The 22,943-nt window shown below is 39.3% G+C and overlaps 1 protein-coding gene across 3 annotated transcripts in view; it reads right to left on the reverse strand.

The window, feature by feature from the left end:
- GHR (growth hormone receptor) overlaps nt 1–22,943 on the reverse strand; it is a gene marked incomplete at its 5' end in the record, with an annotated part of 284,082 nt that overhangs the window by 35,964 nt on the left and 225,175 nt on the right. For all 3 annotated transcript variants that reach the window (XM_082622357.1, XM_082622356.1, XM_082622355.1), the window contains one exon: nt 195–324. In XM_082622357.1, coding sequence (XP_082478483.1) covers nt 195–324 — 130 coding nt within the window. The remainder of the gene's footprint in view (nt 1–194; nt 325–22,943) is intronic.

A 22,943-nucleotide genomic window follows, 5' to 3' on the forward strand; every position in this document is an offset into this window, starting at 1 on the left:
ACTGTATCTCTAGAGCCCCAAACAGTACCCAACATAGAGTAAGGGCTTAATTAATATTTTTGAATAAATGAATGGGTGAACGCATTTAGGTCATCAAAATAGATTATTTCCATTCCTACCACTGCATGTGACTCAATACGTTCTAATGAGAAAATCCGTGGAAGAGAAAAGTCAGAAAGGCATGAAGCCTGCACCTTCTGATATAGAACAGCTGTATGGATCCTGGGCTCTGTAAACCGTGATGAACCCCATCTGTCCAGTGGCATGAAAAAGTCTCTAGTTCAGGTGAACGGCACTTGGTGAATTTAGGCTTCCCGGAAGAATCTGCAGAATAAAAAGAAAAGGCAAGACATGATATCGGGAGGGTAACAGATGGTCCTAATGAAACACACACTTAAAGCGGTCAAGAACAACCACTTCCTCTAGAAATGCTGTTTGCCTGGGTCACAGCTACAGAACTGCTGGTTGCCAGTTACTTCTCTGTCAGCCCCGATTCCAGGGACAAACAATTTTGTCTTTATTTCCCACATTATTTCTTGGGGCCTGTTTAAGAAACCAGAGCTAGAGATGAGGATTTGGGCCCAGGTAGTTTAGTTTATTTGGAGGGTGACCCCAGGAAAGGGAAAGAGGGACGTGGGGAGGGGAAAACAGCTAACAAAGTGTATGCTCTTCGGCTCGTGCCCATAGTGGCTGACGGGGGTCCAACCCCACAGAGGTCCCTCTGAGAAGCTGTAAAGAGTGTGCCTTCCCTGTGTCCTCGACAATGATGGGAGCCCAGGGCTTTTATCCACCAACTCCCATCGGTTGAGGGCTGCCCTGGAGGTGTTAATGCCACTGAACTTCTAGGCTGCACCTGCACATGGGCTGAGGGTCCTCACCTGACTTCTGAGAAACCTAGGCAGGCACCTGAAGTGTGCCCAGCAATGTGCATGGTGGCAGCTGCCCACCATGGATGGCTGCGTTGGCACCAGGTGGGCCCCAGAGAACCACAGAGGCTTTTCTCTTTTTACAGATGTTTGATAAAAAGTCGCTAATGTTTGCATTCTTTTAAAAGATTCAGCCAGTAAACTCACTAAATAGGTATCATTAAATAGATACCTACTTTCAACGACTTGTGCATATATATACACGTGTCAATTCTAATTTGGGAAGTGGAGAAAGACTCCTGTGTGTTAGGATATTAGCCAAACTCCTCTGCATCTATGAAAACTGCAGCTATGAATGTGCAGCAGGTCTGAGGTAAAACCAATTTTTGTATATCAATTTTCATTGTTCTTCTGACTTCCATGGCCATTTTGGAGACTGTGGTCAATGTTTATGAACCCACTCAGAGCACTGAAACACTGGAGCCTGTGTGATCTATTACAAATGAAAAAGGTGTATGTTTCTTTAGGCAAGCATCTATTATACAGTAGAGTTTCTGGAAAAGTTCCTTTTTCGATTAGCCGAAGCACTGGAAGTATTATCTTTTAGATCCTTCCAGAAAATCAGTGCTAAATAAGTCACATTTAAACCACAACTAACATGTTTTAATGTCTGCAGGGTTGAGGGGAGGATTGCACATTCTGACTGTTTTTTTGCACAGATTGTGAGAAGAGAAAATACACCAGATTTCAAATTGAGAGTTTTGTGATGTAGTCCCAGCTCTGATACTACTTAGCCTTGAACTTCTCAAGTCATTTAGACCTCAGTTTTCTCAATAGAGAGGCTGGAATAGATGAGATCCAAGGTACTATACAACTTCACTTTTAGAATTAAGTGACATATACAACCACTAATAACAATCTACAGAATCAAAACATAATTTTGGCATTGGAGCCCAAACCACCAGAGAACACCAAAGGCAAACACCATCCAGGTTCCTATATTCCCTGTGCAATAAGCCTGCCACATAATGGCAAGAATAATAAACCTAATCTGAAAACTTGGAACATGAAGGGGGAAAAAAAAAAAAAACTTTGCTAGCTGGGGGAAAAAAAAACTTAAAAAGAATTAATTTGAAACACATTTCACTTGCTTAAACTTACTATTCTTGTTTATTCTGTTTCCTTTTAACTCCAGATATATAGAAAGCCCCATATTATCCTGCATTCTAAATAAGAAATAGGAAATTCATGGTTGTGGTGCTCATGTGATGAAATACGTTCCCACAGAGGAATCCCGATGTAGGCGCAGTGCAGCAAAGCTACTTTTTTGTCTTTTTTAATGTCTGTCTTTCATTGCCTGCCTTCCTTTCCCTATCTTCCTCCTTTCTTTCTCCTTCCTTGCACCCTCCTTCTCTCCTTCCTTCCTTCTTTCTTTTAGGGCTGGGTATGTGCTGCTAGGTGCTGTAGCAGACAGCCTCTCAGATGGCCCCAGGATCCCTGCCTACTTGAAACCACCTTGAAGGATCCCTGCCTCATTGAATCCTCTTTGAAGGATCCCTAACCACAACCTTGAATATTTCCTCCCCTTGAGTAACTTGCCTCGAACCTATGGAATATGATAGCATTGAGGGGATGTCACATCTGTGATTAGGTTACAAAAGATTGTGACTTCTGTCTTGCTAGCTGACTTAGTCTCTTGCTGGTTTTGCTGAAGCAAGCTGCCATGTTAGTGAGAACCACAGGGCAAAGAATGGAGGGTGGCCTCTGGTCCACAACCAGCAAGACGTTGAGGCCCTCAGTCTAACAACCCTCCAAGAACTGAGTCCTGGGAAACAACCGTGAAAGTGAGCATGGAAGCCGATCCTTCCCCATTTCAGACTTCGGATGAGACCACGGCCCTCGCTGGCACTTTGAGTGCAGCCTTGTGAGAGAATCTGAGGCAGAGGACCCAGCTGATGGATTAATTTGGAGGATGGATAGGGAAAAATATTAACCATAGTAAATATCTGAAGGCTGTTGATATATTGATATAATAAACAAATTCAATATATATCAGAACTTCAGAGCAGTGTTTAAGAATGACATAAACCACTTTTCTTAGCAAATGGAATATGTCACAGTGAGTGTGGGAAAGTGGGTAACTTCTCTTTTGGAGGCAAGAAGAACTGTAATACAACTGGCTGCTTCCCTCTTGCTCAGACACCTCCTGCTTCACCTGTTATCACTGTGGCTGAAGACATTCAACCTTCCTCAAGTCCAGTTCCTTTGAGTCATGCTCAGGTTTCCCAAGTCTGAGAGGTGCTGGCCTAACCTAAAATGAGCACCTGTCTATTACATCTGAAAATCCCAGTAGAAACTTGTTTTGTGTTTCACTATGAAGGCAATAAATGGTTACCATACACTCAGGTCCTCTCTGATGAGCCACACACAGTCATTTCTAAACTAGAAATACTTCCTACTCTCTTGTGATGTTTCTTTAGCCTAAACCTACAGACAGAGTAGTACACTCTTAAAAACATCTCTTAAAAGAATGTTTCAATGGACAAGAGAAACCACCTTTGGCCCTAAAGTAATTCTAAGAGAAATGAGTATTCCATTCAAGTGGTCCCACATCCTGAAGAAATGTTAATGTGTTAACACTGATCAGCATTCAGAAATCTTGACAATAACCTTGGGATTCACTTTTATTCTCTCTTTGGAGCTTTCATGTTGAAAATAAGGATTGTAGTGACCTATTTACTTTGTTATCATTACTATGTTTCATACATCATGCTACATATTATTACATCATGTTGAATATTTATGTAATCTCCTTTAATAGTGCTAACAGTTCTAGAAGGTGGGTACTATTTCCCCTTAGACATGGGTGAAACTGGGGTTCTGAGAAGTTAAGTGAGTTGCCTGTGTTTATATTGTTGTTGTTTGCAGAGATGGGATTAAAACACAAATACTTGTGATTTCATCTAAACTCTTAGCACTAGTAAAAAAAAAATAGTAGCTTTTTTGTTAGACAATTCTCTACTGCTTCTCAAGAAATTCCCAGAAAGGAAAGTTGACAAGCTCAGATGTGCTCTTAACTAAACTCTCAGAAATCTGTAACCTGGCAAGCCCTAAGAGCAGCATTTCCTAACTGTGACTGCACATCGGGATCAACTGGGGAGTTTTAAGAAAATATTGATGCCTTGGTCTACTCCCAGAGGCTTGACCCAATCTGTCAGGGGTGCAGCCTGGGTATTGAGATTTTTTAAACAATAGGTAGCCCAGGTTGAGAGCCACTGAGGTAGAGAAATAAAGTTATACGTAAGCACTGAAAAGTTAGCTTTCCACATTATTCGGTCCTCTGATCAGTCCTAGCAGAGCTGCAGATCAAGAGTGACCTCCTTTGAGCCAAATTCTGGAGGGTGTGGGAAGGATATGAATTAATTATGACCTTAAAAGAGTACAATAATTGTTCACAATGAACACTTGGAGAACTAAGAGATATTTTAAATATATGTGTGAAATGATACATCTAAATGCTAAACCTGCCCACATTTCTGATGGGCTATAAACTGGTAATAAGAACTAACTAAGAATAAGTTAAACTGATATTCCTACTGAAATTATTATTGAGAAATCCTGAAGAGAGTTTTACTAAATTCAAGTTTTGAAAAGTCAATGGAATGATGTTATGTTCAAACCTACGATGACAGAGCGACGGCATCAGAGGGGCTGGGAGGCGCCACTGGTTGCAGCACATCACCTTTGACAGTGACCGTGCCTGATTTTGTCAGCCAGATTGGCTGGGCCTGCTTTCCTGCCCAGTGGCTCTCCCTTTAGAGGAACATGATCTTCCTGGGCTGTACACAGACGTCGAACAGCTGTTACATACTGAGATAGTCATCTGCCTTCTTACCCTCCGTTCTCTCACCAGTCATGCTTGTCTATCCTCAACTCATGACAAAGCAGAAGCAAAAGCCAAATGAAATCACATACAAGTTCCCAACAAGTGCTTGGGGGTTGGGGGTTAGAAGAGAAGGAAGAAGAGAAGCAATTGAAGTGGGAGGGGAAGGCTGGAAGGAAAGGAGTCTTTGGGAGGAAAGGACAACCTTCTTCCGAGAGCTCCAGGTCGTGGAGGGGAAGGCACTCAGCAGCCATTTGCCCTTAAATGTACAACCTCCACTGCAGTCCATCGTGTGGATCAACTGCTGTCAACAGTCCTGGCCAGTTGTTATCACCCCTGAACAGAGAGGCTGGGGACTTAACACCTTGTGAAGAGACAACCTTGCCCTCTGACCAAAGTCTAACTGAACACAACCAGTTGAGAATTTCCTTTTGAGTTGGGCAGCACAGACAAACAGTAAGGAAAGGAAAGAAAACAAAACAATAGTCCTTAATATGATTAAGAATGAAAACTTGCAAAGACATACTAAAGAAAACAATTTTATAGAATAGATAAATGAACTTCATAAATAAATAAATGGAATGGGCCAAGTGGTTGAACTGTAATTCTAAAATGCTACCTTTTATTTTTTTGTAAAGCCTAAATATTTCCTGGGGCTTCCTAGGGACCAGGTTCTGGACTGAGGGGCACTGCGTTTTGCACAGTGCTTCTAAACACTTAGGTGGAGGGGAAAGAACCCCTTGCCCAGCTTCCTTATGAAGAGTCCTCCCTTATGAAGCTCTGCTTTGAGGCCACGCATCCTTCTCCTAAGTACACCTGTCATTTCCAAAGCACTTTTCTATTTGAAGAGCTTCAGGAATTCAGTGATTCCTTTACCTTAGAGCATCTTACACTCCCTTTCACCAAAGGTCTTGTCCTTGATGGATGCTGGCCTGTCAAAATACAGTAAAAGAAATCTGTAAACCTCCTAGTTGATCACTCTTGTCAAAAGTAACTGCCTTATAGATAATATAGTGTCAAAGAACACATCTTTTAAAAAGTCTGGTAGGCTATTTTTTTTAACCTATGGAATTGCCAAGTGGTTATGAAACTGCAACTACTTAGTTCATAAAACTATTGGCAAAAAACACTTTAATGTTGGAAACTGGCAAAGAATTTAATAAGTATTTTGTATTGGACAATACTGAATATAAGGAATTCACCCTCACAGTTGATTTCCTTTATGGTTCTCTGTGGAATTGAAGAAGGCACAGCTGTAAAATCTTCTGCTTAGGCACTTAATGGCTTAGAGTTGGGAACAAGAATTCACAAGATCTCCCCTTAACTACTCATTTCTTTCTTTTTTATTATTTTAAATTAAACTCTAGTATGCTTTAAAAATGGATTCTTGGCGCATTTAAAACATTGTAAGGTTGACTAAAATAAAGGCTTAGTAAACATGTCCAGTTACTTTAAGATGAATGTCAAATCAAGTGAACTCTGCAGTGTCTTGGAAAAGTATTTGCAGCACATGTGGTCTGGCAGGGAACTTAACTGGATGCAGCCTCTATGGAGAGCTCATCTGTATGGCAACGTCAGGAAATGTTGTGCATAGAGCTGTACATGCAGTTCTATTAGCATTTAAGCATTTATCTTTTCACCAAAACTTGTTTTGTTGTTTTAGTTAAGTTTTCATGGAACATTTTCATTATAAAATATATTTACTTCTCTTCTTAAATAGCTGCAGCTGAACATAATTAATCCTAGTTTTGAACATTCAGGGGCACTAATCAATCATCTTTCCTTTCTTCTCCACAGCATTTATCTGGTGCATTTAGCTTACTTAGTGCTCTCACATTATTTCACTGAATTCTCTTGGACAGAATGATCATATACTTTCCTATCTGATCGAAGATTTTTCTCTCTTCTCCCATCAATTCTCTTAAAACTGTTGTGCCTACTAATAGGGCTTCTTGGGTGGAAGGGTGTGGGCACTATTTTCCTTGGTGTTCTTTTCTCTGGCTAGAGGGGGGATGTACCAAGGCAGCTCCAGCAGCCCCAAGTTCCAACAGGGTAGCCTGCTGGAGGACGGAAACAGGAGCATCACCTCAAAGACACGTACTTACTGCCCTGCAGGATAACTGACTCAGGAAACAGAACTGCCATAGTTTCATTATTCAAGAAAAAAGTATTCTGTATATCACGGTTTTGAGATGTCAAAGAAACAATCAGTATTAAATTTAGTAAGATTTATTTTCTGTTTGGTTAAGGTAAGGGACATCCTAGATAATAATCAAATAATTAAAATATAAAGCAAGAAGATGTGGAATAATTGGAGCCTCCAGTAGGAATGTAAACTGATACAGCCACTGTAGAAAAACAGTTTAATCATTCCTCAAAAGTTAAACACAGAGTTACCACATGACCCAGCAATACTGGTCCTAGGTAGGTACCCAAGAGAATTGGAAACATAGGCTCACATAAAAACTTGTACAATTATAGTCATAGCTTCATTATTCATAATAATAAACAAGTGGAAACAACCCAAGTGTTCATCACCAGATGACAGGATAATACACAAAATGTAGTATAATCATGTAATAGAATATTCGTCAGCCATAAAAAGAAATAAAATACTGATACATGCTACAACCTTGAAAATATGTTATTAAGTGAAAAAAGCCAGACAAAAAAGGCCACATATTATATTATTCCATTTGAATAGAATTTCCAGAATTGACAAATCCATTAAGATAGAAAGTAGATTAGTAGTTGCTAGGGAATGAGGGGGAGGGAAATTGGGAGTCATTAGTAATGGGTATAGGGTTTTATGTCGAAGTGATGGAAATGTTCTTGAATTAGGTAGTGGTGATGGTTGCACAACATTGTGAATACACTAAAAGCTACTTTAAAATGGTTAAAATGGCAAACTTTATATTATGTGAATTTTATCTCAGTAAGAACATGATCTAAAATGTATAAAGCAAGAAATTATACTTAACACTAAAATTTATACATATAATTTAATTTTTATTGCTTCTTATCCTCTATTGGACAGTCATTTTTTCAATTTAAGAATCCCTATCATTAATTTAGGCACACCGCTGTCATAAAGTAGGGCATTGTAACTCACTGAACAAAAGACACTACTGGCTCCCTCGAGCATATGAAAATGTCCTAAATGAAACTTAACCGAAGCACTTGTGAATGATGTTGTAAGGTTCTTTTCAATGAGATGATCCAAATTCCTGAAAATCAGTAGCTGGCAGAGGAGCTATAGACAAAATTAACACATCATATGCTGGAATCTCCTGGGAAATTAGAAAAAAATACCAATGCCTGAGTTCTAGCCTTTGAGATTCTACTTTCATTGGTAATTTATGGAATCACCAATTTAGTTACCTGGGCATGGGATTTTTCAAAGTTCCCCAGTGATTTTGAAGTATAGCAGAATTCAAGAACCACTGACTTATATCATCTTTTCCCCTCTGAGCCCAGAAGGCATCCTGCTTGTTCCCACCACTGGAGCCTCTTGTTTGGGTCTCCCATACAAGTTCTTCGCCAGGAATGGGAGGAAAAAGTACATGTGGGGATATTCTCATCCAAGCCTAAAAGTATAGCCCTGCTTTGCCAAAGTCAAATCTCTGTCATGAAAAACATGAACCTCCTAAAGTCTCAGGGGAGCCTTCTATCGCCAGAAGAAACCAACGGATGAATGAGCCTTTATTTTCCTTGTCTTGTAATTTTGTCGAGGCCATTTAATTCTCACTGATGATGATACAGTTTTCTATGTAATTTCATTTCTAAGGTTTGGAGTTTCAAATGCCATAAAACAGGGTCTTTTGTAATGAGCACACCAAAGCTTCTTAGTTTTAGATTCACAGGCACATTCAACATGCATTCATTCATTTGTTCATTTATTCAACAAACAATCATATTTGTTTGTTTGTTCGTTTATTTATTTATTTATTTATTTATGGCTGCCTTGGGTCTTCGTTGCTGCACACGGGCTTTCTTTTTAGTTGCAGCGAGCGGGGAGATAACTCTTCGTTGCAGTGCACAGGCCTCTCATTAAGGTGGCTTCTCTTGTTGAGGAGCATGGGTTCTAGGCGCGTGGGCTTCAGTAGTTGTGGCATGCCAGCTCAGTAGTTGTGGCTCGCAGGCTCTTGAGCACAAGCTCAGTAGTTGTGGCATACCGGCTTAGTTGCTCCGTGGCATGTGGGATCTTCCTGGACCAGGGTTCGAACCCGTGTCCCCTGAATTGGCAGGAGGATTCTTAACCAGTGCACCACCAGGGAGGCCCAACAAACAATCATTGAACACCTGTTTGTGTGCCAGGCTTCAGCTTAACATCACCACTTGCTGAAACACTATATTCGGTCCAAGGGTGATGGCACAGCAGACTATTTTATATAAAGAGGCTGAACAGCTCCCTGAGAGAGAACCAGCCTGGTCATTCCTCCCTAATAACTTTTGCTCTGTGTACATTTTCTTGCTTGGTGAAATTACTCCCACCACATGTTTGAATTCTTAAGTGTATATTCAGATTTTTAAAATGTTTCATGTATATATTTCTATTTCCATTTAAGAATGACCAATATGACCCATGCAAAGATAAATATGGTATACATAGCCATGGCTTCCAAAATGCAATGAGAGAACATTTTTCTATAAGTACATATACATGTTTCTCAGGAACACAGCTTGTCATTCTTGTGTGTGTGTGTGTGTGTGTGTGTGTGTGTGTGTGTTAATTTTTAAAGGTATTTACTGCTGCAGTAAGGCAGCTATGTCATACTTCATTCTTCTAAACCAAGGATTCTTAACCAGGGACGAGTTTCCTTCCCAGCAGCTGTTTGCTGGAGACATATTTGATTGTCATGGCTGGGGGAGGGAAGACACAGGCATTTAGCAGGTAGAGGCCAGAGATGCTGTGAAACATCCTACAATGCACAGGACAGTCCCCACAGCAAAGAATTATCTGGTCTAAGATGTGAATAATGTCCTCTTCCAAAGAAATAATTAAAACCATTAAATTACAAAGTAGTTCTCCAAAATTCAAACATGTAGCCAGAATGAAAAAAGCTAACACAAAAATTGAAATCTCTAATCTCCTCTACCACCTTGCCCATCTGAACTTTTTTTTTTCTGCTCAACAAAGAAAAACATCTTGCATTTTTAAGTCCTTTGGGATTTTTAAGAGACTTTCACATAGATATGCCATTAATCAAGAAGCATTTATGCAGCACCTATTATGTGTAAGGCACTCTTTCAGGTGTTGTGGGAATTATAAAAATAACATGACACGTGGATTCTGCCTTTGAAGAACTGTAAGTAGTACAGGAAATGATACATGTGCATATGAGAAGGAGCTAACAATAAAAGGGAGCCCAAATAAAGATAATAATTGCTTTAGGAAATCAAAGAAAGTTGTGATTACTAAGAGCTGAGGGTGGAGAGAGAGGAAGGCTTCAAAGAGGAGGAAGGAGAGAGTGATTAACTTATCCTAGTTCGCTGCGATGGAAAAAGGCTGATGATAGTCGCCAACCAAATGCCACTAGGGACACATCCATACACAAAGTTAGGTTTATTTACCTTCCGATGTGCTGAATCAGAATCTACATCCTAACAAGTTCCCAGGTTATCTGTAGGCACATTAAAGATGGAGAAGCATTGACTTAAGGCACCTGACTGCCAGCTAAGGGCTCTTTCAAACTGGACCAGTGGTTCTCAGCTCTGGCTGCACATTAGAATCACCTGGGGATCTTTAACAAACTACATTCCAGAGATCTAATTTAATTAGATTAGGTGATGCCTATACAGTGTTATGTCAATTATATCTTAAAAAAAAATAAATGCTACTCTCAATGTATGGAGTGAAAAAAACAAAAAAGACTGGGATGATGCCTGGGCATTGGTATTTTTTTTAAATGCCCCAGGTGCTAATGGCAACCAGGGTTGATAACTACTGAATGAGAACAATGAGCTTCTATGTTAGATTAGTATAATAAATTCCTTAAGCAAATGTATTGAAAGGCCCCTCAGATGCCGAGTCCTGTGAAAAACAAACCAAATAAGGGTTAGCGAGGCAAAACAGCATGCATTGAATCTTGAGGGGAACTAGATCAACCCCCAAATAATGAGAATGTTGAGTGTGTCTGTGTTGGCTCTCAGCGGTGGCAGTATGGTGGACAGCACAAGCCCCTCTGGGGGTGGTCTTCCTGGGGTCTCCCAAGAAGGTCCAGCCATAAATTCCACAGTGTAGAGCAGAAACATATGCTTGCAGCTGTGTTTCAGGGGTTCTAAAGTTGCAGTTTTAAGCATATATGGCGTTGAGAGTACAGCTGCCTTAATTCTGGGAGTCATGGAAGTTAGTGTTAGATTCTGTGCCATAGATCCTGGGAGCAGAGCCAGTTCCAGGCTCCAGGATGGCCTGTGTCAGTCCACACAGTAGAACAGCCATGGCTGCCTTTGTGGGAAACTACAACTTCTCAGCAGAACACATCATATGAAGCCCTGGCATTGCTCCTGTAGCGAATTTCCTAAGCTCTCATAGTTCTTCATTTATTCACTCTTTCTGGACTCTTTGTTGGAGAGACCTGCGGTTCTCTAGAGAGGTGCTTTTCAAACTTTAATACGTATAGACATCACCTGGAAATCTTGTTAAAATGCAGAGTCAGTTGGTGGGGCCTGAGGTTTTGCACTTTTGACAAGTTCCCACATGCTACTAATGCCACTTCTGGTGACCACATTCTGAGGGGCAAGAATTTAGATGTGTGTCCAATATGGTAGCCACTAGCGTCACAGGGATATCGAGTGCTTGAAATGGGGTACTGCAACCAAGAAATCTAGTTTTAAATTTTATTCAATTTTAATTAATTTAAATTTAAAAGTAAAAGCCAAAAATTTTTTCTTTAAATGTAACTTTGTTTCAGTAGGACTACATTTCATTTCTCTGAAAATTTAGCATCCCAAGTGTGCTGTAAATGTAAAATACACACTGGATTTTGAAGATTATGAAAAAATAATGTAAAATATCACAATACCATTTTTATTACATTGATTATGTGTTGAAATTATAATATTTTGAATATATTGGGCTAATAAGATATATTATAAAAATTTTTATCTATTTCTTTACTCTTTTGGTATGGTTAATAGAAAATTTAAAATTTCCTATGTAGCTGTCATATTTCTATTTGACAGTACTTGTTTAGATGGTAGAACTGATTTCAAAGGAAAAACATATTTAGTTAAAAAGGAAGAATTTGGAAAATGTATCAGGCTTAAACACGGAAGACCTAAAAAAAAGTTGCTAAATTGGCAAATTGTATAAATCGAGGTATAGAGGTAACCCCCATTTCAACGAATCCATTCTCTCTGGTGCAAGGTCCTGAGAAAGCTAGGAGTTTTCACCTAGTTTATGGACACTCAAGGGCCCCTCAGCAGGAGACCCAATCCAACCTTCCTGAGCAGAGCCCCTTAATCTATATAAAAGTTTCTCTCCTACCTTATTTCCTCTAAAACATACCCATTCCTCTTTCCAATCTTAGACCCTTGGTGGATCGGGGCAGTAGGGAGCAGTAGAAAGGGCACAGGCTTGAAGGCCAGCTGGATTTAGGTTTGAATCTCAGATGTGCAACTTGCTAGAAATATTACATAAAGTTTCTAAGCCCCAGTTTTCCCATGTGTAAAATGAAAGCAAAGTACCTACACAGTTGCTGAAAATTAAATCAGAATATTTACATAAAGTACCTGGCACAGGATTGATTTTCAACAAAGAACCAGCACCATTATTACAGAGAACGAACGCACCAAATTAAAAATTGCATACGAAGCTCTCATTGTTTTTATTCATGTGGATTAGTAGATCCTTACTCCTTCATCTGTTGAGTTCCAAGGATATTTTTGAAATATAACAGGGCTTTATACATTGTAATGATTCAGCCTAAAATGACGGTGCACAATGAGAATGTGAAACACCGAAATGGTTCACATAGAAAGATATTTAGCACTAGGCAAATCTATGCAGAATTCACCAAAGTGGAAGCTACTTTCTTATTCACGCATCCAGGCAGTCTCAAATGCAAACCAAATTTATGCCAGAAGTAATGGGTTCTTTAGGTTCTACAGCAGGGTTTCTCAGCCTCAGCACTGTTGATATTCTGGACCAGCTACTTCTTCGTTGAGGGGGTTATCCTGTGCAGAATGTTTAGCATCCTGGGCGGGATGCATAGGATCACTGTTAGTCTCCACCCACTAGATGCCAGCAGCACTCCCCTCTCCCTCAGCTGTGACTACCAAAATGTCACTAGCTATTGCCAATGTCCCCTGGGAGAGAGAATCATCCCTGGTAAGAACCGCTGCTCTGTGGGAACGTACCACTCATTTTAGTACCTCAGTTACAAATGCCCTGATTATATTGAAATTGCGTACTTACATTTAAATTGAATAATTTTTATTGTATATAAGTAAAAGCACTTTACTTAATGCATAAAAGTTCTTTCTGACTACCATTAATTGAGCTCCTACTATGTGCTGAGTTCTTGCCCTATGTTTCTCGTCTCATCTTGACAACGCTTCTGTGAGGAATGTTGTATGAGAGTATGATAACCTTCATATTATAGATGAGGAAGCTTAACTTCAGAAAAGGTAAATCATTTTCAGCCAAAAAACCAAACCAGTGAGTAGCAAAGCTGGGATCTGAATCCAGATTTTTCTCATTGCAAAACGGTTTTCCTCATATGCTGCACTGTCTCTTTCAGTTTTATTTGGGTTTTCTCTTTATGGTGAGGTTGCTTTTTTGGCATTAGACTTAGAGATTTATCAGCTTCTATGAGCTGTTAGATAGCTTGTAGAGACTACAGCTTAGAGATTAACTGTCCTGTACTTGGTTTGAGAAGGCCTTGTACTTCACCCTTTACCCTCATTTATATAAAGCAAATAGGAAAAGCATCCTTATAATCAGAACCATATGTATCCCTGAACAGCAGTGCCAGGTCCCCTCATGGAAATGAGAAACTAATGATAGTCCCTGCCTCTGTGAAGTTTTCAGTCTGGTTGGGGAAATAAGATTTACACATATGAAATGGTCAGAAAATAAAACATTTTAGGATATACTGTAGTAGCTATGACGAACTGCATAAAGAAAAGTAAGACCGGTATGAGTTAAAATAGACCTAGAATCCTTCATAGAAAAGTTCTGATGAGAAAGGAGAGAGAAAAAATGGGGGTGCAGTTTAGGATGTGGATCACTTATAACAAGTATTATACTTCTAAAGTTGTCATTGTGAGATAAGAGAGGAGGTTAGATGCATATTGGGGAGTATCTGCTTATCCACTGGTGGACAACATTCCATTGGGCAACTCTCGAGAATAAAGGGCATACAACCATGGTCCACATTTGCTTCCTTCTCTCTTCCAAGTCAAGATTTCCACTCCTAACCATAACCCAAAAGATAGATAAACATATAGAAGAATTAGAGAAGCAGCATTTATTTCAGACATAGAAGAATTCTGGGGCTTCCCTGGTGGCGCAGTGGTTGAGAGTCTGCCTGCCGATGCAGGGGACACGGGTTCGTGCCCCGGTCCGGGAAGATCCTACGTGCCGCGGAGCGGCTGGGCCCGTGAGCCATGGCCGCTGAGCCTGCGCGTCTGGAGCCTGTGCTCCGCAACGGGAGAGGCCACAACAGTGAGAGGCCCGTGTACCGCAAAACAACAACAACAACAAAAAGAATTCTGGGAACATGACTTGGCAATTCCAAATAGAAGAGAGTTTACATGCAGTCACATACTCTTAGAGCTGGAAGAGACCTTGATAGTCAGTTAGGCCCACCATTTCACTTTACAGACGAAGGAAATGATGTTCAAAAAAAGAGAAATGAATTGGCCAAGCTCACACAGCTGGTAAGAAGCCAGGCTATGTGTTCCACTGCCTCCATGAAGTAAAAATCATGGTCACTAAACAGGATGGCCTCCTGATTATTATTATTATGTATTTACTTCACACCTACCAACCTCTGAGGCCCCACCAAACTTCAAAGTGTCACATTTATAGAGTGAACCAAGCTTGATCCTGATCCTTAGACTCTATGACAATATTAAGACCAAGTCCAGGGTCCCAGTGATAAGAAAAATAGGTCGCTGATTAGGCACTTTGAAAGCTTTTAAGAAACCAAAATGAAGAAGCATTTTAAATGCTAACATTCAACCATGTAATGAGCTCAGAATTCCATGCATAATTAACCTACTTTATTACACTAGATGGCAGCAAATAGGTATCTAGGTTTATAGTCAGTTAACTAGGAAATTGAAAACAAAATGAAACTACACACAGATTGGGTCTAAATGTGCCTGAAGAAAGTGAAAGTCCATAAGCTTTAAGCTCTTGCATGCTTTCAAACATCCTTGAAGTTGTGGTTCTTGTATGTTTTTTACCGAGGTTCCTTCTTACACATAGTAGGGTGCTAAAAATTATGGTGAATTGCTGCAATGTTGAACTGTACAACCATTGACTTGTGGCAGGTAGGACAATATTTTATATATTTCCAGAATCTTTTCTCTGGCCATCAGAGGCAGAGCAATAATCAGAGGCCAGGGGATGTACAGTAGTGAAAAGCCATGTCTGGGAAGAGAGGCTGCAGGATATAACCGTTAGGATGCACAGGACAGAAATGTCTACTAACAAAAGCAGGCTATAAATACCGGCAGCAGAGGTATCTGAAATTAAGAAAAATTAGAGGCTACATAACACCAAGAGGACTGAAAGATTCTCCAAGTTATCGTCTTCAAAATGGACCATGTAAAATAATCCATTGGGAATGAAAAGAACACACTAAAGCTTTTATTAATATGTATTGTTTATCTAACATGGAAAGTAAGGTTTACTAATAATGAACATGGAGGTCACATGGAGCCTTCATTCCGCTTGTGTCAGAGTCACATGTCACATTCGTCATGAGAGGAATTCTGCAGGAAGAGAGGGCAGGAACAATCCAGAGAGTTGGTGAGTAGTCCCTTTACTTGTCTCTTCTAACATGTTAGAGCAGTTTTTTTCTTTTTTACAGGTCCTACATGGCTGATTTAGTGGATAAACAGATTAAACTAATATTATGGTGGCTTAATCATGACGGAGTAAACAAACGACTTAAAAATATTCATGTAATGATATCACTTACATGTGGAATCTAAAATATGGCACAAATGAACCTATCTACAAAACAGAAACAGACTCATAGGACATAGAGAACAGATTTGTGTTTGCCCAGGGGGTGGGGGGCAGGGAGAGGGATGGACTGGGAGTTTGGGGTTGGTAGATGCAAACTATTACATTTAGAATGGAAAAACAATAAGGCCCCAATGTATAGCACAGGGAACTATACTCAATATCCTGTGATAAACCATAATGGAAAAGAATATAAAAAGAAGAATGTCTATCTGTGTATAACGGAGTCACTTTGCTGTACAGCAGAGATTGGCACAGCACTGTAAATCAACTCTACTTCAATAAAAAAATCTGAAGAAAAAAATATTCATGATTGAAGGTAATTCTAATAATGCCAGCCCAAGTCAACAAAAAGGCAATGGCTGAGCGGATGCTTTTCTTACCCAAAGAATAGCTCTAATCAAATTTGATAGGAAGCTGATTTCCAAAATGGGAAATTATCCTAAACATTATTTGAAATATAGATTTACACCTTCTACAACTACTCTTCATTTTTTTTTGACATCTAACTCGGTGTATATCTCGCACTTTTCTGATACGAGACTGAGATTCTTATTAAAACAAAATACTGAAATAAATGTAGCATAGACCCAACCTTCAAACTGTGCTTCACAAACTGTTAAATGAAGACTTCCTCCTCCAGAAGAAGTAAACTTCTTCAAACACATTGCAGGAAGTATTTTGTTCTATCAAACATGAAAATATTTTATAATATTTCTTGGTTTAACTTAAGACTTTAAAATTTATATTTTTATGTATGTTTTAGAACAAAATATATTAGAACACTGTACATACATAATTTACAAATATGTAAACATGTATTTTGTGAGCCTGTTCAAAAATTATTTTACTAATGGGATACAGAATCCAAACTTCAGTGACCTATGACTTGAGCATAATCGCTTTACAGATGAATGAACAAAATGAAGCCAGAGGCTTAGGGGCTACTAAGGTTAATACAGAGCATTAATTTTTTTAATTCTTGATATCCAAACTCTTTCCATTTCTTTCTATTCTGCTTTCATCCCTCCTTCGGGTTTAACTTATCAGGTACACATTTAGGTACACAGGTCCAGGGCAGACAACTGGACCTTATCCTCTTACAGCTCTCCAAGTGCATTTATCCTTAAAGAATTCTCTGTTGGAAGCACAAAGGTACAAGGAATATTAAAGAGAAGGCATCTGCCCATCAGATAAAATGCAACTATATGCGAAGGAAGGCCACAGATATTAGAGCAGAAAGATACTACAGGATAAACTGTTTATTCCTATAATTAATCTTGTCAAATGAACTCTCATAAGCAAGAGAATTACTAAAAATGTATTCAGTATTTTGAACTGCACAGGAGAATGAGGAATGGCTTAGAAATAAAAGGTTGATGTGGTCACGGAGAAAATCATCTGACATTCTGGGGCAGGCACAAGGGGAGTTTCCCTCCCAGATGAGGCATTTCCATGGGCCCAGTGGTCTTCTCCATGTCGGCTCCCTTTTCTTTGTGGAGCTGTGATCAACGGTCTGCATAAATCCTGCTGCAGAAGGTATAAAGTGGCTCTGGGGGACCAGTGTGCTCTCCACCTGGGGACCTTGAGAAACATCTAAGTTTCAGAGCCCCACCCCTGACCAATTCTCTGAGAGGGGCTTAGGAATCACTATTTTTGATTCCCCTAGTTGATTTGTATACTTTTGGGTCTCAACTCTCAGGCAGAATGTGTTGTCCGGTAACCACAAAGGGAGAAAAGACAAGATCAGAGGTTTTCCTGCTGGCCTGAGGTCATTAGGGCCTTCCTTTCAAAGACAGTATTATATTCATGGTATGAACTTCAGTAAGATATAAGACCACTTCTGGCTCATAAAGAAAATGAAACACAAGAATGGCTACATTTAAGGAGAGACTGTAAATCTTCACTTTGAAAAGGGCACTCTCTTTTGGGTCTTTTGAGATGTGTCTTTGCCCACATGGGGGGCAAGGGCACTGGGACAGATTCAGCTAACACTTACTGCATGCAACTATGTTCCAGAAACACATACATTTAATGCTCAAGGCAACCACAGAAGGCAGTCAGTATTATCCGCAGTTTATAAATGGGAATGTAAGACTTTGAGAGGTTAAAAGTCTTATCTAAATTCATTCAGCTACTATAAGGCAGAGGTGGGATTTGCATCAGATCTCTGAAATTCACAACCAGTACATTTTCCATTGCCTTTGTGCCACTACCTTTTTGGTTCTAAAATTCAGGGTACCATTAGTAAACAGATGAGAGAAACAGTAAAAGTATAGAGGAGATAGGAAAAAAGAGGGAAAGGCTAGTGTATCTGGAGAAAAGGAAATATGCAGGCATTCCCTATGACCATTTAATAGAACTATAATAACCCTTACAGCAAAGGGGAGTAAAGGAATCTCTCTAAACTGATGACTTAGCACCCTTGAAGTTGTAGGTCAACAAACAGGAAATATTCACTTGGTTTGAACTGGAATGTAGAGTTCCCGTCTTACGAGAAAATTATAGGATCGTCAACGTGGACAAGTGGTCAGGTCAGCTGTTGAGTTTCACATCTTCCATGGACAGAGCAGACTTACCATCCCCCTAGAGCAATGGTTCAGCACTGATTCAAAAAGCAATAGCTCTCAATTAGGAGCCACAGCTGCCACTTCCTATATCAACCAAGATTTCCTGGGTGGTCTCTCACCATACCATAATTATTAATGTAACTTTATTTATGGGCTCAGACAGGTCTTAGCCCAGAGCAGCACGGTTGTTATCCAGTGAGCAAATACAGCTGTACTACATTTGTTACCATGTCCCTGATGTAATTTCACAAGCATAATATTAATTTTTCTCTCTTTTCTCTGTTTTCCTATTGCCTTTGTTTTGTATTGGTGTTTTTGATCAATGTAAGGACTGACTGAAGAAACCTGGGGTTTAGAACAAGACAAGGGTGGTAGAAGGAGCTGAGGCTTTGGGGCCTGTGTTCTCTGAGTTTGAATCCTTGCTTATTTGATTTTAGAAAATAATATATTTTCCTGTGGTCTGTGTGTTCTCAAATTCAGTGAAATGGGAATGTAAGTTATCTTACTGAATTTTTGTGAGATAAACTCTAAAAAGTGCCTGTTTAATAAATGTTAATCATCTTTCACCCAGGAAATTTGGCTACCGTAATTCACATACTAAGGTTGATGTTAATACATTTATTATGATAACAAGAGCTAATACTTATTGTTAGCTCTTGAACAGGCCATCTGTCAGGCCCTGTACACAGAGCTTATGGTGTATTATCTCATTTAATCCTTCTAACGAGTACTACGAGATGGGGACTGATGGTATCCCATGGTAAAGATAGGAAAACTTTGACCCAGAGATGGGAAGCCCCATGCCCAGGAAGTCCTATTTCAAAGCCCATACTCTCAATCTCTTTATATCACTACTTCCCATTATTCTAGAAGAAGAGTTCTACATCAAGACGATATACAGAGGCAGCACAGAACAGTGGTAATGAGCAAGGGTGCCTGAGTCAGGATGACTGGGTTTGAATCACAGTTCCGTACTTCTTAGCTAAGCGTGCTTTGAGCAAGTCACTTATTCTCCTGTGCACAGTCTCCTCATCCATTACATAAGGATAGTAGCGGGATTGTTATGAGAATTACTAATGATTTTAAACATGTAAAGTGTTTGTTAATAAAGTATTTCCAGGTAGTAAGTCTGATGATGAATGTCTTCAACACTGGAACTGTAAACAATCTGTTTTTTTTCTTTTTTTTGGCTCCTTTCAATGATTACAAACCTTCCTTACAATTCTGCATCAAATAATAACTTTGCTAGTGTTTTATGAACTAAAATAATATCTCAATTTCTTCTTAATGCAATAACCTATTTTAATAACCCATTTTGGCCTCTGTGACATGAACAGTAGTAAAACCCATTTAGGTCAGTGAAATCATAGGGTAAGAAAAAGAAGAAATAAGAACATGGTCTTTAAAAGCAGGCACTCATTAGACCAGAGACCCCATCTGACACGGTAGCCATACCCACCATACACAGACTGTAATTTTGAAAATTCATGCTGTAGCAGTGTCATCATTTTTAAACACCTACTTTTCAAGACCATATTTTATTTTTTAAGGTAAAAAAACTTGAGTTCAGAATTTGAAGTTTCAAAGTTCAGAATTCCCTATAGTTGTCACAACTACCTGTGCTACAAAATCTAGTATTTTCATCTTGTCTGTTTGGTATAAGGAGTGGGGGATGTGTGCACCATTTTACTTAATTCTTGTGGCAGAATTTACCAGAGTCTAATTTTGAACTTTCCTCTGGCCAACAATTCTTGGTTTATGACTTGTAATTTGAAAGCTGTGCATCAGCACACTATACAATAAAGTAGCACTTAACACGTTTCCCTTTTTGAATGATCCTAAACAAAAACAAACACAACTGAATGATGCCCCCAAATAGTTAAATATATTGGTCATTTATAGAACTTAAAACAGTGCCTTTTTCTTTTGTAGTTTTTTGGGTTAATCTTTTAAAATCAAGAGTTTAATTCATGGCTGAGGCAAATATACTATCAGGTTGAAAGGCACACTTTAAAAATACTTGTACTGGGACATAATGCTTAAGTTGAGAATATAGCAGAAGTACCACCAAATGAAATCAGCTAATACAACTTTCCCTTTTAATACAAAACAACCATCCATCTCTGGCTTGATAATATCAGTCTAGAAAAAGGTTTTGAGTAAACACATTTGCTGGACAGTTGAGAGAGAGAGAATAAATGGAAACGGAGAAGAGAAAGGAGACACAGAACAGTTCAGCATGTCACTCAAAGGAGTACGTCTCTCCCACTTCTCATAGCTCCAGGATACACTATGGCCCAGCTGAGAGAGAGAGATGTGCCTCTTGGTCCACGTGTGTCTACTAATTTGGGGCCCCTGGCCAGCTCGTCTCAATTCCCTACTGATAAAAGGCTACCATGCACCAAGTTTTCTGTTTCATTCTCAACACTGCACAGGGTATCCACTCAAAATCTGGTCCAGCCTTGAGAATCTGGAGGTTCACTAACCCCTCTTACAGTGTGCAAGATGATGGAAGGCCATGGAAAGATTAGAGATGTGGCTGGGTGGAGTCTGAAGGTTACTTGGGACAAAACCATCATAAAACAGAGACATTGCCTCTCAGATGTGAACCAGACACACTTTAGGGGAACACGTGAGCAGTGCGGTTTCTTTGGGATTCAATCATAGGAAGCCCAAGCCTTGGCAACATTCATGAAAGTCCCCCAGAATCACTGTGGGGATCCTTACTACCCATGCAGGACCCTTTTTACTAGGATGGAGAAATCAGGAAAACCCTATTTCTTGATCTCTTTCCCCTATTTGACAACTCCCCTTTGTTCCAGCAAAGTCCCTATGGAGCAGGTTAGATACTAAGTCCATTTCATTCTGAAGAAGACTTCTAACCATTTAAAATCACCTTGGAGTTGATAGCTGTAGGCTGACAGTGGCTACCTGCACTCACGAATTTACAATGTCTGGAAAGGTGCTCAAGATAAAGGCTATGTTACCCACTTACTTGGGGCATCTGGTTCAGGGTCCCAAAACGACAACTACAATTACAGCAATCGTGCGCTTCATAAAAAAGATTTCTATATTCTATATATTATCATCACATTCAGTAATCTCACATATTTTATTTCAACTATTAGCACTTGATGTGATTACAAAGTAATAAAACTTACCATTTTAATCATTATGCTGGCATCCATATATTTAAATAACATTATCTTTAAAAGTGAGTACCTTGGGAAGTTTTAAATAAATCCCAATGAGGTTGTTACTACTCAAAGGACTTTTAAAACTCTTCCTTGGGAATTATCTTTAGAGTTAAATTAATTCCTGAGTCACATAAGAAAATCAGTCCTATTACTTTTTAGTCTGAACCAATCTAATTTAGTAATACAGTGAAAGTTTTTGGAGCAAATAATTTCATTATCTGGAACTGGCTGGTACTGGCATTTTCCTGTCCTTGTTTGCAATTTCCCCAGGCAACTACAGATAACTGGGGTAGTGAATATAATGGAAGCATTTAAGTGTCACTGTTGCTCTCTGTAATATTATCCCCAGTAAATTTATGTGGCCTCTTGTATGACTTTGAATAACATCATGGTGTAAGGAAAATGGGGACAAAAAGCCCTCAAATATATTGTAAGGCTTCAGGTCCAAGGGCCACATCTTCTCTCTTTCTAACCCCTGGCCCCCTAAACATTCACTCCCTAGGTCATTTAAGATAGTTTTATGCTCATAATAGGTGCTCAGTAAATATTCCCAATTCACTAGGTTGAAGGCTGAAACCTACCTTTATATTTTTTTCTTCCAACTGAAACCTACATTTCTTAAAGAAAAGGACTCTGGTTTCTCCCCTGAATGGCTGGCTCACCACCAAAGTAAACAGGATTTTCAGAACATTCTCCATTTTTTCAACCTGTCACACTGCTTTATAGCAGTCAAACCAAATCCTTGTATTGAGCTACTTTATTTTCAAAATCTCTGCAGAAATCACCTCCACTCCATGCTCAGGATCATGCTTTTCGGATTTAATTATGTTCACAGGTTCTGATAAATCATTTCATCTCCTGGCTGTTCTTTTTGTGCAAGAGGAGGCTGCTTTTCCAGAGCGGGAAATAAGGCCCAGGGAGTAGACCATAATTTTCCAGATGTCAGTTTTCAAAAGCCCTTCAAAGAGAACCAGCCTTTTTGGCTTTGTCTTCTCTTTAATGGGGTTTTAAGGCTTCTATTACTTTGCAAATATCAGGTGCCCTGTATCTTACTGCTTTGATAATTTCCTCTTTCTCTGAATATTTATCTTCAGTTTATTTTTCCCAGATTCATTAATTAAAGTATCTTGTTTATTTGTTTTTAATTAATTACTGTTATTATTTTACAAATATTCCTTATTTCATTGATAACATTCCAAATTAGCGCCCCTTTAAAAAAATGTT

The sequence above is a fragment of the Mesoplodon mirus genome (assembly GCF_964341445.2).
Source record: "Mesoplodon mirus genome assembly, chromosome: 5".
Classification (NCBI taxonomy): Eukaryota; Metazoa; Chordata; class Mammalia; order Artiodactyla; family Ziphiidae; genus Mesoplodon; species Mesoplodon mirus.